The 14,139-nt window shown below is 60.8% G+C and overlaps 1 protein-coding gene across 4 annotated transcripts; it reads right to left on the bottom strand.

Annotated features, from left to right (window-relative positions):
• Nucleotides 1–223: 223 nt before the first annotated feature.
• AIFM3 (apoptosis inducing factor mitochondria associated 3) lies at nt 224–13,837 on the bottom strand. 4 transcript variants are annotated; one of them, XM_058532084.1, is made up of 21 exons: nt 13,174–13,837; nt 12,528–12,570; nt 11,793–11,965; nt 7,792–8,005; nt 7,462–7,571; nt 7,096–7,205; nt 6,956–7,000; nt 6,608–6,704; nt 6,422–6,534; nt 6,045–6,131; nt 5,480–5,571; nt 5,240–5,370; nt 5,022–5,137; nt 4,849–4,920; nt 4,693–4,756; nt 4,012–4,088; nt 3,792–3,909; nt 2,438–2,536; nt 2,064–2,139; nt 1,425–1,529; nt 224–559 (listed from the first exon to the last, which is right to left on the bottom strand). In XM_058532084.1, exons 3-21 carry the CDS (start codon nt 11,821–11,823, stop codon nt 520–522), a joined length of 1,797 nt encoding a protein of 598 aa, XP_058388067.1. In that variant the 5' UTR covers nt 11,824–11,965; nt 12,528–12,570; nt 13,174–13,837; the 3' UTR covers nt 224–519. The 4 variants fall into 4 exon arrangements, with proteins under 4 accessions (XP_058388067.1, XP_058388068.1, XP_058388069.1 ...); XM_058532085.1 differs by lacking the exon at nt 1,425–1,529 and having other exon boundaries at nt 12,528–13,837; XM_058532086.1 differs by lacking the exon at nt 7,792–8,005 and having other exon boundaries at nt 12,528–13,835.
• Nucleotides 13,838–14,139: the final 302 nt, after the last annotated feature.

Raw genomic sequence — 14,139 nt, 5'->3', positions numbered from 1 at the left:
AACGTAGTATTTAAGACGAAAATTTCTGCTATTGTGTTGAGAAACGCAGTGCCCCTGCTTTCTCCCATGTATATATGTTATTAAACTTGGTATTATTTTCTCCTGCTAACCTGTCTTGTTAATTATTTGGCCAGCCATAAAAACCTTAAGGAAAAGGGCAGAGGGAGATTCTCTCCCTCTCCCGACAAGTGTTTGCCCAATGACATTGGAAGTCACACACATCTGCAAATGTGTGCATTTTAATTTTAAGATAATGTCTAATATGTTGCAGGGTCCTAGAGGGAACCAGTCCCAACAGAGGGAGAAGCAGCAGGGTCTGTCCTGCCTCCACCGCCAGCCATTGGTGGCAGCCGAGGCCTTGGGTGGTGAGCATCCTGGAGGCAGCCGAAGGCAAACACTGGGAGGGCTCAGATGCTGCCCTGGGGGGTCCTGGGAAATTGAAGATTGGCACCTGCCCCCAAGGCATGGCTTCTGTCCCTGGTGCCCCAGCGTGCCTGTCCAGGTCCGCTGCATGCGAGCTCAGGATCCTTTCCCTGTGAGCCAAGACATGTCGCCAGTCCTGCAGGAATGGGGGAAGAATCAGGGCAGAAGAAGAGAGCAGGCTCCCCACTCGGCACCATGAGCAGCTGGCCCTTGAGGACAGCAGGGGGCCTGCTCTGTGCCAGGCCCTGGTGCCCAGCACGAGTGTGTACTAGGGCAGAGGAGGGAAGACCATTGGGGCAGGCTCTAGGCTGAGGCGAGAAAAGTTCAGAACAGTCAACAGGAAGGACAGGACACACGTACTTGCTGTGCGGTAGAAACAGCCTTTTCGAAGGCAAAAGAGAGAGAGAGGGTCAGGGAGAGAGCATGTCATTCATCATGTCCCCTCTTGGTTCTCTATTGTTTCTAGCCTGAGGCCTACCCCTGTCCTGCGGCCTCCAGGCTTTCCCCAGTCCCTGGGGGCTCTCCCTAGGCAGGACTCCCATTGCCACCATGCCGGGATGAGGGTAACAGCTGGTGTCCACTATCCCCCAGACCCTGAACAAGCACCCCACATCTCTGTGCAGGGTGTCCCCAGGAGCATCACTAGGGGCATTTCCCCACCTAGCTTCTGCCAGGTTCAACACAACCATGTCCAGTCAGGTGTCCCAGGCCCGGTGAGTGCCCAAGCAGTGGGCCTTGACCCCTCCCCACAGCACTGGCCCTGCCCTAGGACACGGCCCTTTTTCCTTCCACCCCCAGGAGCACATATAACCAGCCCGCTCCCTAACCACAACCTTTGCCCCACACGGCCCCACAACCCTGGTATCCTCAGACTGTGGGGGCCAAGAGTTGGGGGAAGGGCCCTAGAGGGCTGTGGGGGTAGCTGGCTGCCATGGGCAGCTTGAGCCAGTCCCTCAGGGGACCCCGTCACCCCAGCCAAGGCCTCTGAGACCAACACTCACTCCACCTCCCGCTTCCGGATGGCACGGCCTGAGGCCAGCACCTCAGCCACCTTGGACACAATGGGATCATAGTTCATGCTGGCCACGGCGATCACCTCGTCGCCTCTGCAGAGAGAGGGTGGCTGAGCCCAGGAACTGCCCAGCAGCAGCACCCCTTCTTGGAGACCCTGACTCACTCCTGTCCACCTACCTGGGGCCCAGGCAGGGATCTTACCCAAGACAACAGGAACGTCCTGAGCACCCAGCCCTCCCGCTTCGCACTTTACCGCTTGGCCCAGCAAGGGCTTCCGGCTCCTGCAGGACCCCATGGAGGCTCCAGCCTTCCTCCTCAATGGGGTTCAGGGCTGGCTCCGTCTGGGGATCATCACTTTCTACCTGTGTGACTTTCCTCAGTGTAAAAGTAGGGTGTCGTCCGTCCCCCCCCCCCCCGCCCCCCCCACCTGCCTCAGAGAGCTGTCTTGAAGATAAATGCCCCTCCTCAACGCGTGGCAGGGGAGTCACTACTGCCCACCTCCTCACCTTTCCTGGCTGTCTCCTGCCTAGCTGCCTCCCTTCGCCACTTGGCCCAGCTTTCTGGGAAGGCCCCTCCCGCCCGAGCTTCCGCTGCTTCGCGCCCTTGCTCCGCCACGTCGCTCTCACTTGGTGTAAAAAGCCACGAACTTCAGCTGCTCCAGATCCCCCTGGATGATCACGTCGTCGAAGCCGTCTCCGTACCCTGTGGGCCGGGCGGGCGGCACCCACGTGAGCCAGGTGGAGAGGGGGCTCCACTGGGTCAGCGCCCTGTGCCCTTCTAACTCCCCCCCGCCCCGGGGACCCCCTCCAGGCCCGGCTCCCTTTGTCCTTTTAGGTAGTCCCCGGGCCCGCCCCCAGCGAGTTCTGTGCTCCTTCGTATAGCTGTCACGGCCCCGCTCCTAGCGGGAGGGGTGCTCATAGCCCCGCCCTAACCTCCAAGCCCCGCCTCTGCCCTCCGCGAGCACCTGGGCCCCGCCCCCCGTGCCAGGCCCCTCTGGTACCTGCATAGCGTAGGCTCTTGCCGAACATGGCTGTCCACAGGTAGGGCACGGTGCTGATCTCCGCCTCCTGCGCTAGCATGTTCTGGGCCGCCACCCGCCCTGAGGGACCCAGGGTCGTGTGAGCCCCGACCCTAGTCCTCACCACCCCTACACTGCCTGCCAAGGCTCTATGGGGACCCTGACATGTGGGGACTCCTCGCCTTCCCAGAGATCAAGAAGGGCATCATTGCACAACCTCAGTTGCAGTTGATGGGTGCTGAGGGGTACACCTGGCTCAAAGCTGGCCACTTAGATTGCTTCTCTGGAGAATTTGAATGATGTGTCCTGGGTCTGGAAGGTCTGCTTCCTGGGGTTGTGGGGCTGCCCGGCCATTTCAGGTGTGCACACAGAACTATTCAGACACATCAGGTCTGAAGAGGAGGCAGGAGAATGGGGCACAAGTCCCCAGAGAAGCAGAGATGACAGTCACACCCAGGGACCCAGAGAGAATAGCATGAGTGGCTTCCCAGTTCATGTGAGGCCCCAGTGGACCCCAGCAGTGGGGTGTCTATGAGAGTCCCCTGGACCCCCCAGTTAAACCTTAGGTACACTGGCTGATGAGTAGCCTTTGGTTCCTTGAAACCTAGCACCAACTTTAGACCTTGGACCTGAATAGAAGTTGGTACCAGGAGTGGCGTTTCAGGCAGCCGCTCAGACAACGTGAAGGCAGAGGGAAGGGGGGGGTGCAGGGAGTCTGGCGGTCCTCCCTGTGAGGCAGCTACCTTGCTGGCACCTACAGCTTAGGGGCCCAGACCAGGTATGCACAGGTGAGTGAGGCTTCAGAGGCTTGGTGACCACCAGACGTGAAGGGAAAGCTATTCCTCAGAGAGCACAACAGTTCCCCACAGAACCCGAGTTTCCAGGCCTGCCTGAGGCAACTGGGTTCACAGAGCCAGTCGAATGGCCCACGGGAGACAGAGGCACTGACTGGGTAGCTGGCTCATGTCCCATGGCCCCTTTCTCTCTCCCTGGGTGACTGCACAGGTTGGTGGGGAATTCTGCAGAACGTGTGTGTTTGAGGACAAAAGGAAAGGAGAGGCTGGTGGAAGGACAACTGAGGGGGGAGGGGCACTGTGGATGGCTGAATGGGGCGTCCAGAGGGCACTGGAAGGAGGTCTCTAGAGATGGGCCACAGGGCTTGCTCTGTGAGCTGGCTTGATCAGCTGGTGAGGCTGATCAGATAGGTCACCACAGAGCCTTGAACGGCTAGCCCAGTGACCAGGACCAAGGCCAGCAACTGAGGGGTGGGCCGGGGGGGAGGCTGAGACCCTGGGACAGCCTCCCACCCTCCACCCTTCTGCGGGGCTGGCTATACCCTGTGCATGAGCCATCTGCCAGTGTGGAATGTTCACTTTGCGATTGTTCCTCCAGGCCAGGGGGAAGGTGACAGCATCGCCAGCTGCAAACACACCTGGGACGTTGGTCTGCATCATCTGTGGGGAGAGGGCCCAGGGCTCCATGGGTGGGTCAGGGGCCCTGACCTGGACCTTCCACCGCCCCCAGCCGAGCACCCTGCCCGCCCCAGCCAGCTCCACCTTGTTGACAGGGATGAAGCCTCGGGAATCCAGACTGATGCCACTCTGCCTCAGGAAGCCCGTGGCGGGCACCGCACCTGACAGGACACACCACAGCATCCACTCCCCGGTCCCTCCCTTCTCCCGCCTCATTGCTCTCCATGACCCACACCCGTCACGTGCCACAATCCAGCCCCAGACTGATCCTCCAACCGGCTGCCCACCCTGCCGCCTCCACACCTCCTGTTCCCTCTGCCTGGACCCCCACAGACCCACGTGTCTCCCATTAGGCCTCAGGCATCACCTCCTCTGAGTAGCGCTCCATGAAGCCCCCTGGGGGATCAGTGGGCCACACCTCCCCAGCCCCTGTGCTGCCACATCCCAGCTTTGTCCCTCCCCAAATAGGCACCTCAACTGGAGCAGGGACCAGTTAGAGGCTTGTTCATGTCCTGCAGCCTGCACAGGGCAGGCCATGCACTCAAGTATTGGTAGGCAGCGGTCACTGGGAGCATCCTTGTGCCAGGCCCTGGCTAAGCCTGGTATGCATGTTCTCCAACAGCCCTGTGAACTGGGTACGTTTGGGGTCCCCATTTTACGGATGTGGAAACTGAGGCTCAGGGAGGGGAAGGGACTGGCCCAAGGTCACTCTCAAGCACATGTGTGTAGTTCTGCTCATTCTCGCCTGCCTGCTCACCCACTCACCAATGCCCACCACACAGACGTCAGCCCGCACGACCTTGCTGCTCTTGAGCACGACCTCCTTCAGCTGTGGGGAGTGGTTGGGTGAGCAGGAAGGCCCAGCCCCCAGGCACATGGGAGCGGGGACAAAAAGCAGCAGGAGCAAGGAGAAGGGCCCACCTTTCCCTCCTGCGCCCGCAGCTCCGACACCTCCGTCTGCATGTAGAACTTGACCCGGTTGTTCTCAAACATCTGTCAGGGAAGGTGGGTGGGGGGCCAGTGAGTGAGAGCCCGCCCAGGGGCTGAGCTGGGCGCCCAGGGTTCCAAAGCGCTGAGTGCTGGGGTGGGCTCACCTTCATGAGGGCACGACCGACACGCTCCCCTAGGAACCTCCTGAAGGGCGTCTCCTCCAGCTCCACCACAGACACTGAGTGGGCCTTCTCAGTCAGATAGGCGGCCACCTCCATCCCTGGGGCGAGGGTAGGGGGCAGGCTGGCACCCTGCACCTCCCAGGGCCAGTACCACCCCAGGACCGGCGATGATGGCCTGACCACCACCCCCAGCTGCTCACCCAGAAAGCCAGCTCCCACGACCACCACGTTGCGGCCCCAGGCCAGCCTCACCACACGATTGGCATCCTCAGGCGTCCGGATGGTGAACACGTTCTCCACCTCTTTGCCTTTGCAGCTCAGGGTCTTAGGGCTGAGATGTGGCTGGTGTCAGTGAGGGGCTCGTGGCACCCCAAGCCCTCCCATCCTGGCTGGTGTTCTAACCAGTGTCCAACAGGGTGCCAGGGGAGACCCCCTCCCACCTGCTCCCTGGTGCCAGCAGCAGCTTGCTGTACTCCAGCTTGAAGCCATCCTTGAACACGGCCTTCTTATTTCTCACGTCCACTGTGACCACCTGCAACCCCCGCCAGGCAGAGTGTGGCCTGGGCATGGACCTGGGCCTGGCCACCCACTCTCGGGTCCTGCAATACGCCCAGAGCCGGCCAGGCCCTCTGGGCAGCTCCATAGGGCTGTTCCTATCATCCGGTCGTCTCCCCTCCCTCCTGGCAGCTCCTCCTCGCTCTGTAAGCTTCAGACATCACCCTCCATTCAAAGCCCTCCTTACACTCCCAAGTCCCACCAGGCTCTCCTGCTCCAGCCCCGAGCAGAGAGTCTGTGTCCCCACACACCAGACCTCCACAAGTGCCCATGACCCTGCCAACAAGAGGATCCAGTGCTGCCTCCCAGGCCTGCAGCACCCCAGGTGCCACGGCAGTGGGGGCAGGAGGGCGGAGCACTGCACACCCATCCATGGGTCCACATGCTTCACGCCCTTCATCGTTCCCACGAAGCCTTCCCCAGGCCTGTTCCCTGGCCTTGACCCCAGACCTGGGCCTCCATGAGCACCTCGATGCCGTAGGCTCGGAAGAACTCCTTGGGCCTTAGGGCCAGCTGCTCGGGCTGTGCATCCAGGGACTGCAGGAGACAGCCAGCTTGAAACAGGGCCAGGAGGCCATTGTTCTATTTTGCAACAGAGGACCTGGGGCCCAGGGAGGGTAGGGCCAGCACCAGGTCACATAGGGGCTTCAGGACAGAACTCAACAAATCCATGTCTTCCTGGGGCACCACTGGTGGGCCTGGCATGAGCGGAGAGGGCAGCTGGCCAGACCCCCAAGGGGAGACAAGCAAGGCTCCAAGTGGGCTTAACTGGGACCCAGAGGGGAGGGTGTGGGCCCTACCCAGCCCCTACTCGCCCCACCTCCCACCTTGCTGAGCTTGGGCCGGTCGTAGGGGGGGTGCCGGTCCAGCGTGCACAGGACAATCCTGTCTGAGAAGCCCTCCTGCCGCAGGGTCTCCGCACACACCAGGCCAGCTGCCCCTGAGGGGAGAGGGCTGGGGTCAGGACCACTTCTCCCCTACCCAACCCTGCCCCTTAGGACCCCACCACCAACCTGCGCCCACAATGAGCACGTTGGTACTGCCGCTGTGGCCAGCACTCGGAGAGATACACTTGGCCATCACCTTGGTTCTTCGCTGCAGCTGCAAGGCCTGGGGTTGGCCGGAGAGTGGGGGGGCAGCTGGGAGCTGGAGTCATCGCCATCCTTCCTATGCCATCATCCCAGCAGGCCAGGTCCTGCTGCTCCAGTCCAGCCTCATCCCCACCATGCAGCCCTGCACTCTGCCCCCCAGCCACACACATCACACTCCCTCCCACCGCAAGGCCTTTGCACAAGCTGTTCCCTGGGCCCAGATGCCCTCCTTGGCCCTCCCTTTTGCCTGAGCCCCAGCCACTCCCTCACCTGCTTGCTGGCCCGGACGTACACCTTTTCCTTCTCAATCTTCACCTGCAAGGGCTGTGTGGCTCAGGACCAGGCTTTGGGGTGCTCCAGCCCCTGACCCTGCACCCCAGGCTCCCACTCCACCACTGTCCCAGCCCCACCTGGAACTTGTGCAGGCTGTCTAGGCCAGGGAAGTCCTCCAGGTCCCCAGTGCTGATGTTGAAGCAGGCGCCATGCCACGGGCAGCGCACCCGGCCACGAGACAGCACGCCTGGGAGGGGACAGTGCTAGGCTGGGGCCACCAGCAGGAGCACCTCTCCAAGGATCCCTCAGTCCCAGCACCCACTGGCCCTTCCCCACAGCCCGGGAGTTTCCACTAATAGACCAGGGCCTGGAGGTCCAGGGAGGGGCCAAGCTGAACTGGGGCCTAGTGGAGGTGGGGTAGAGCGCCCCCTTGTGATGGTGCCTCAGCCAAGCCTCCTGCATGGAGGTCCCAGCCCCACCTCCTGTGCACCAGGACAGCTCACCTTTCACCAGGGGCGCACCATAGTGTGGACACTTGTGGCCCAGGGCGTGGAACTCCCCATTGTCCTTCACCAGCAACACCTTCCCCCAGCCCAGCTCCACTTCCCGCATCCTGGGGAGGGGCTGCACTCAGAGTTCAGGCCAGACACCAGGCACCGCCTCCTCCCGGAGTCCAGCCTTCTGGGGAGCAGGCCCAGACCAGAAGCCACAACCCACCAGGACAAGAGCTGGCCAGGGGCCCCTTCCAAGCCACCCTGCCGGCCCCATCCATGGCCTGCACCTTGCCCTCCCACCTTGGCTCCTCTGACCCCACTCCCAGGCCCAGCACCCACTGGCCATTCTCAAGGTCTTTGACATGGCAGACGGCGGCCTCCACGCAGTCCTGAGCGCCCGGGTAGGGGTGAGGGGCAGGCAGGCGCTCCTCAGTGTGGAAGTGGCGGGCCGTGCCATTGCCCTGGTAGGCCCGGGGGCTGCCCTTCCCGCTGGCTGACAGCTCCTCCTTGCCCCGCTCCTTCTCCGGCAGCACCACCTCGATCTTGAGCTCCACTGCAGGCAGGCGAGGTGGCCGGTGAGCCCCCAGCCGGGCCCCCTCCTCGCCCACCCCACGAGCTCTGGGCGGCTGGCTCCTCTGAGCGCAGGTTCTCCCCTGTGCCCAACCTCTCCAGAAAGCCACGTGCACCACCAGCAAAGAGCCTTTAAAACAGGGAAGAAGCAGAGCAGGGCCGGCAGGGGGCGGCTGGGTGGGCTTCAATTAATTTCTGCATGTTTTCTTTTCAATAACAAAATCAATCAGGCGGAACAAAGCGAAGCTCCTTAGACCCTGAAATTGCCCTTTCTCCAAGAATCTCTGTGGAGGAAAGAACCCTGTGCCCGGAGTCTTGCTCTGACTCCAAGGGCACAGCCCCTGGTGCAGGACAACCACATCCCTGACAGATCAGGGGCGCATTTAGGGTCTGACTCAAGCGCGATCAGGGCATCAAAACCAGGGGAGGCTCAGTTCCCAGCCGGTGAATCTGAGTGACAGGATATGGAGGGTTCGTTGTTCTATGCTTGCAACTTTTCCTAAAACTAAAAGTGTACACAGTATAATTTCAACTTCTTAACATAGCTATTCTCGCCAGTTTGAGAATCCTGCCCATTTACCCAGGTGCTGGTTTGTCAGTCTTCGTGTGCAGGGGTCTGGGCCCTGGAGGTGAACCCCACCCGGGGGAGGTGCATGTGGACCACGAAGAGGGGACACGGGGGCCCCCAGCCTCCACACAGAAGACACTTCCCCTACATGGGGCCTACTCTAGGCCTAACTCTAGAGTTAGCCAGAGATTATAATTGTCTTCTTTCTTCTTTTCCACATTTTCCAAATTCCCTGCAGTGTGCCTGGGGTATTTTTCTAATTAGAAGGGAACAATAAACAGAATTTTTAGCAGCGATAATCCGGCCTCCTGGGCTGCGGCTGCAGGGAGTGATGGAGGCTAAGCCCCTGGCACAGCATGGGCCCCAGGTGGGAGCAGGAGGGGCCTCTCTCGCCTCCCAGGGCACCAGAGCCTCTCTGGCCTCTCCTCTCACCCCCTCCACCTCAGACCTGACCCTCCAGGGACAAAGAACCCGAGCCACCCCTCCGACCTTTGCTTATTCAGCTCCCCGTGGTTTGGACTGCCATCCTGCTCGGCCCAGAGACCTCCTGTCCGTCCACCAGATGCAGCTCAGGTGTTGCCTCCCCGGTGCCCAGCCCCTGCACGTCCCTCATCCTGCAGTGTTCGTCCCCACCCCGGCCTGGCCCAGGAGCCTGGGGGGCAGGCCCCAGCCCAAGCCCAGGCATGGCAGGGGTGGGGGTGACTCCAGCTGGGCAGGAAGGGTGCAGGAGCACCCCCCACGCTGAATCTGTTATGTCAGGTGGGGGCATTACGAGTGGGGTGGGTTTTCTCCTCCATTTTCCACACTTTATGTAATTGTGTTAGAATGTTTTCAGAAGAATTAAAAAGAAAAATACTTCGGATTCAGCTGACACTAGCTATGAGAGCTGGAGAGAGTGAGGTCCCAGGGACAGCCTGGCAGGGGCCCAGATAACAGCCAAGCCAGGCTGTTTTCATCCTCCCCATCCTTCCAGAAGGCTCTGAGGTACTTGCTGATGCCGTCTAATGGGAAGCCACTAAGTCAAGAGCAGTGGCAGAAAGGCAGATAGGGAAGGGGATCTCTGTTCACCCACAGAGCCGGATCAGCCCTAGCTCCATGAGTCCCAGCTGCCCACATGACCATGGGCCCCTGCCTTAGCGCCACTGGGCAGATGGCTTCACTATAAAACGGAGAGAACAGTGCCCACCTCTTTGGTTATAGTGAATGCAGAAGGAGATAATATATGTAACCCAGAGTAGAAGCTCAATAGATGAAGTTGGGTAGTGGTGTTTTTTGGTTAGCTCTGAGCTTCCTGGCGGCCATAGTGAAGACAGAAAGCCTTTGGGTAGCACTTGTGGCCTAAAAAAAGGCCAAGTGACCAGATGCCTAGAGAGCTGCACTTTCTCCTAGTTCTGAGCTTAGCAAGGGTCTGGCCTGGAACACTTCCTATCAGGAACACAGAGCCACTGGAGCATGGAGAGTACAGAGGGAGCTCAGGAAGCATGTGCTAACGTGCACCAAGCCAGGGTCAAGCAAGGTAGAAAGCGAAGAATTTGCACAAAAATCTTCTGCTTATTCTAGCCTCCCTGTGGCCCCTGCTGACCCCTTTGAACGCTCATGGCTGAATGCTCTCACTCCCACACCCTGAAATTCCCTGAGCCTCACCCCTGACCTGCCCAGCATGGGTGCCTGGGGCCTGAGCTCCTGCTCTCCTGCCACAGCCCCACAGGGGAGTCCTGGCAGCATGGATCCCAGCCCCCAAAAGAGGGGATAACACCATTCTGCAAATGCCTCTTGTGTGCCAGGCCCTGTGATAAGCACAACAGCCCCATTTTACACATGAGAATACAGAGGCTCAGAGAGGTGAAGTCACCTGCCCAAGGCCACACAGCAAAGAAGGGGCAGGGCTGGATTTAGACTTCAGAGCCCAAGTTCTTAGCATTGCCTCTGGGGTGGTGAGAGTGGCTAGCCCCTGAACCAGGAGACCTGGGGCCAGAGGTCCCAGGCAAGCTGGCCCTTTGGGGCCCTTTAAAAGAACATACAGGTAGCATCTTCTGCCCAGGGCCTCCTGCCAGCCCAGTGTCCTACAGGAGCCCAATATGGGGCCAGCCAGCGTCTTCCTACCCACTTCTGATGGAGGAAAGCTGACGTCAAGACAGAGCACATCATGAGCCCAAGTCATACATCGAGGCAGGCGGGGAGGGCGGTGGGATCGGGCCCAGGGCTGGGGGTTAGGGGAGGGGAACCCATTTCCTGGGGCAGGTGCAGGTGAGTCCCTCTGCCTGGTGGCATCACAGGTCTCCTCTTGCCCCCAAGTTTCCCCTCAGACCCAGGAAAAGGAGAAAAGGCTCACGCCTTCCAAGGTAATGGAGCCAATGGTATCAGGTAAGGGGAGCCGGGGCGACCTGGCCAGGGCAGGCTGGCCGGGGCGGTGGGGGCACTGGCTGGGCACTAGAGACGCCTCACTCAGCCTCGGTTTCTTCATCTGTGACAGGCCTGCACACCCTTCCTTCCTGGGTGTTGTGAGGACGGAAGAGGGAGAGTAGGGGCTGGAGGGACAGCCTGGCAGACAAGGGTCTCCATGGAGAGCAGACCAGGCCTCCCCCAGCACCCCGGGACACCTCCACCCCCGCTGGAACAGCTTGGGCCAGGCAGGGTGGGTATTTCCTATACAAATGGGGAAGCACGCCCAGAGAGGCTGAGGAGGTGGCCCAAGGTCACAGAGGGGATCAGAAGAGGTAAAAAGGGCCAGGACCTGACCACTCCACCCTCATAGCAACTTTGAGAAGTCAGGCTAATTTTGTAGGGAGGGAAACTGAAACTCAGAGAAGTGATGTGCATGCCCTGGGTCACACAGTGGCTGAGGGTGTCCCCAGAGTCCCCCTTCCCCAGCCCTAGGGAACACTGCTCCCCTCACCCACTCTGCAGCAGGAGAAACCCTCCCCTCCCCTTTCCGAGAAAGATTCAGCAGCTATTCCCACCACCAGCACCCAAAGCCCCAAATACAGAGGGGGACCCACTGGAGACAGGCCAGGAGAAGGGCTCTAGGCCCCCTACCCCCTCCTGCCCGCAGTGCATTAACATTCGGAGCCGGAGCCGGCTGCCACCCAGCCCAGCCTGACCTACTTCGGAGGCAGAGGGGGAAGGGGAGGAGGAAGATAGCAGGGGGAGGGAGGGAGAAGGGAGAACAGAGGGAGGGTGGAGGCAAGAAGAGAGGAGGTACCTGGCTTGGGCTTGGAGAAGCAGCTGCCCATGGCGAGTGGCCTGCGGATGGGCAGGGGGAAGGGGCACAGGTGGTGGGCTGTGGGAGGCCTAGGGTGCCCTCGGTGGGGCTGGACCTCCCACGGCCCTTAGAGATGCTGGAGCCACCATCCCAGCTAGAGCTGCCTCCAGGACCTGCAAGGGAGACATGGGGCATCTATGTGGACCAGCACTTTGATGGGGGGTGGGGATAGAGACAGAGGGAGACAGATAAGGATGGGGGAAACACAGGATGGGGGAGGAGGGAAGCTTCTGGAAGAGGTCCACATTTAAGCTGGGAACCATTGTATGTAGCAGAGCTAGATCCCAGAGGAACAAGGGGACCCTGGAGGACACCTCCCCTTTGAGGCCCTCCAGGCTCAGCACCCTCACTCCCTCCTCCTACTTTGCATGGGCTGTGCCCACTGCCAGGGGAGCCCCTCTGGCCCAACCTCAGCCACTCTTTTGGGTCCAGCCCCACAGCTGCCTTCTCCAGGAAGTCCTCCCTCATTTCTGCTGCCACCTCAAAATCACACAGCCTGGGAGCTTTGGGATCCTCCATCCTTCCTGGAGGCCACCATGCCTGGGGTCAAGCCCCGGTTCACCTTGGGCAGATTACAGCCCTCCTGGTCCTCGAGTTTATCCTGCCTACAATGGGGGTGACATTTAGTTCTCCCCTGCCCCCACCCCCCTTGGCTGACAGCCCCTGAATACCCACCTCCTCCAAGGGCAGCCACTGCCTCTTGCTCCCAGCCCAGGTTCTGGAAGGCAAGGCAAGGGGGGTAGGGGTCCAGGAGGCAGCCCAGCCTCCACCCCTCCTCCCACTGTGAGCTGCGGCCAGGAGGGGTGAGGGGGCAGGGCTGGGCCAGTCCACCGGTCCCCAGGGAAACCCAGCTCCATGGTGAACAGAAGTGGGCGGCCAGCCCAGGCCACTGGGGTTCGGGGAAAGGGAGTCCAGGCCCACAGCACTGGCTCCCATACCCCTATCTCCCGCTCTTCACAAATGCCCACCGGGCCCCCGATGCTGAGGTCATGCCCAGCAGCAGATGGAGAAACTGAGGGGCCCGGGGCAAGCGGCAGGGAGGGGCATCTGGGTGGCCTCCCACCCCTCCCTCACCTTAGTTAGTTCCAAGACGGGCAGGGCCCCAGGCAGCCCCCATATCACCCTGCAAGCCACCAGGCTGGGGGAGGGGTCACCTGGTTAGCAAAGAGATCCTGCAGCCAAGAAGCCCTCAAGGCCACAGGCTGGGCCTTCTGCAAGATGCAGCTTACAGACTGGACTTTGGAAGGCCCGGGACAAGAATAACTGCCCTGTTTACAACTGACCTCCCCATGGTCCATCCCACTGACATCCCTTCCGTTACCCCTGGAAGTTCTTCCTGAAGTCTAACTCGAGGTGGGGCTGAGGCCTACTTGGTCTTGCCCAGATGCCAGCAAGGGCCCCAGCTGGGCAGGCGCCTGAGAGCAAAGGGGCCAAGATAGGAGGGAAAGGCTGGGGAACAACCATCTCCTGCCTGGCACTTGATCTTACTTGCCCTAGAGGCGAGGAGGCGGTGGACCCAAAGCCCACCTGGATGTACCCATGCTCTTTCCCAGGTTTTTTACAGGTCTGTACAATGTGACCACCTCCTTCCCTGCCTGCCCCCTCCCCAGATCCTGGCTTCACCTCTGACTCAGCCCTGCCCACCTTCCTGCCTGGCCTCGGGCCTCACTTGCTGGACCACAGATCCCAGAAAAGGTGGGACCTCAACCTGCCACCAGGCGCCTGTCTAGGCTGTTCTCTCCCTTCCCAGGTCCCCAGGTATTTATTTCAGAGCCTTGGGCCTGGAAAGAGATTTGCTGGGAAAAGAACCTCCCGCAGGGCTACTGTGTGCAGGCTGGCTTGGAGCCCTCCTGCCTCCTGCAGACCCAGACAGCCCCACTCAAGGGCAAAGGTCCTTGCTAGGGGCAGGGCAGGAGAGGCCCCCAAGTTTTTGCGGGGTGCTGTCCCTTGACCACAAGCTGCCCAATGCTGAAAAGTTGTAACAGTGCCCAAGTGCTAACTACCCCCCCCCCAGGAGGAGCCTGTGTCTTGACTCACCAAGCACACCCCCAGCTACTGCAGGCTGGGCAGAAGCCTCTCCCCACTCCTCCGCCTAGCGCCCCCCGCTTCATCAAGGATCTCACGGTCCCTCCCCACACCCACCCCCCACCCAGAGGCTGCTTCCAGCCTTCCTCGGGATGGCATCCGAGCTCTCAGCCCGGCATTCCAGTTTAGGGGGCTATCACCCTCCCCTCCTCCCCACGGGGCTCAGGCGCAAACCTCCTGTGCACTCTCCCTGCCTTTGCAC

Source organism: Diceros bicornis, chromosome 35, assembly GCF_020826845.1.
Source record: "Diceros bicornis minor isolate mBicDic1 chromosome 35, mDicBic1.mat.cur, whole genome shotgun sequence".
Taxonomy (NCBI): domain Eukaryota; kingdom Metazoa; phylum Chordata; class Mammalia; order Perissodactyla; family Rhinocerotidae; genus Diceros; species Diceros bicornis.
This window is presented reverse-complemented; position numbering and strand designations above follow the sequence as displayed.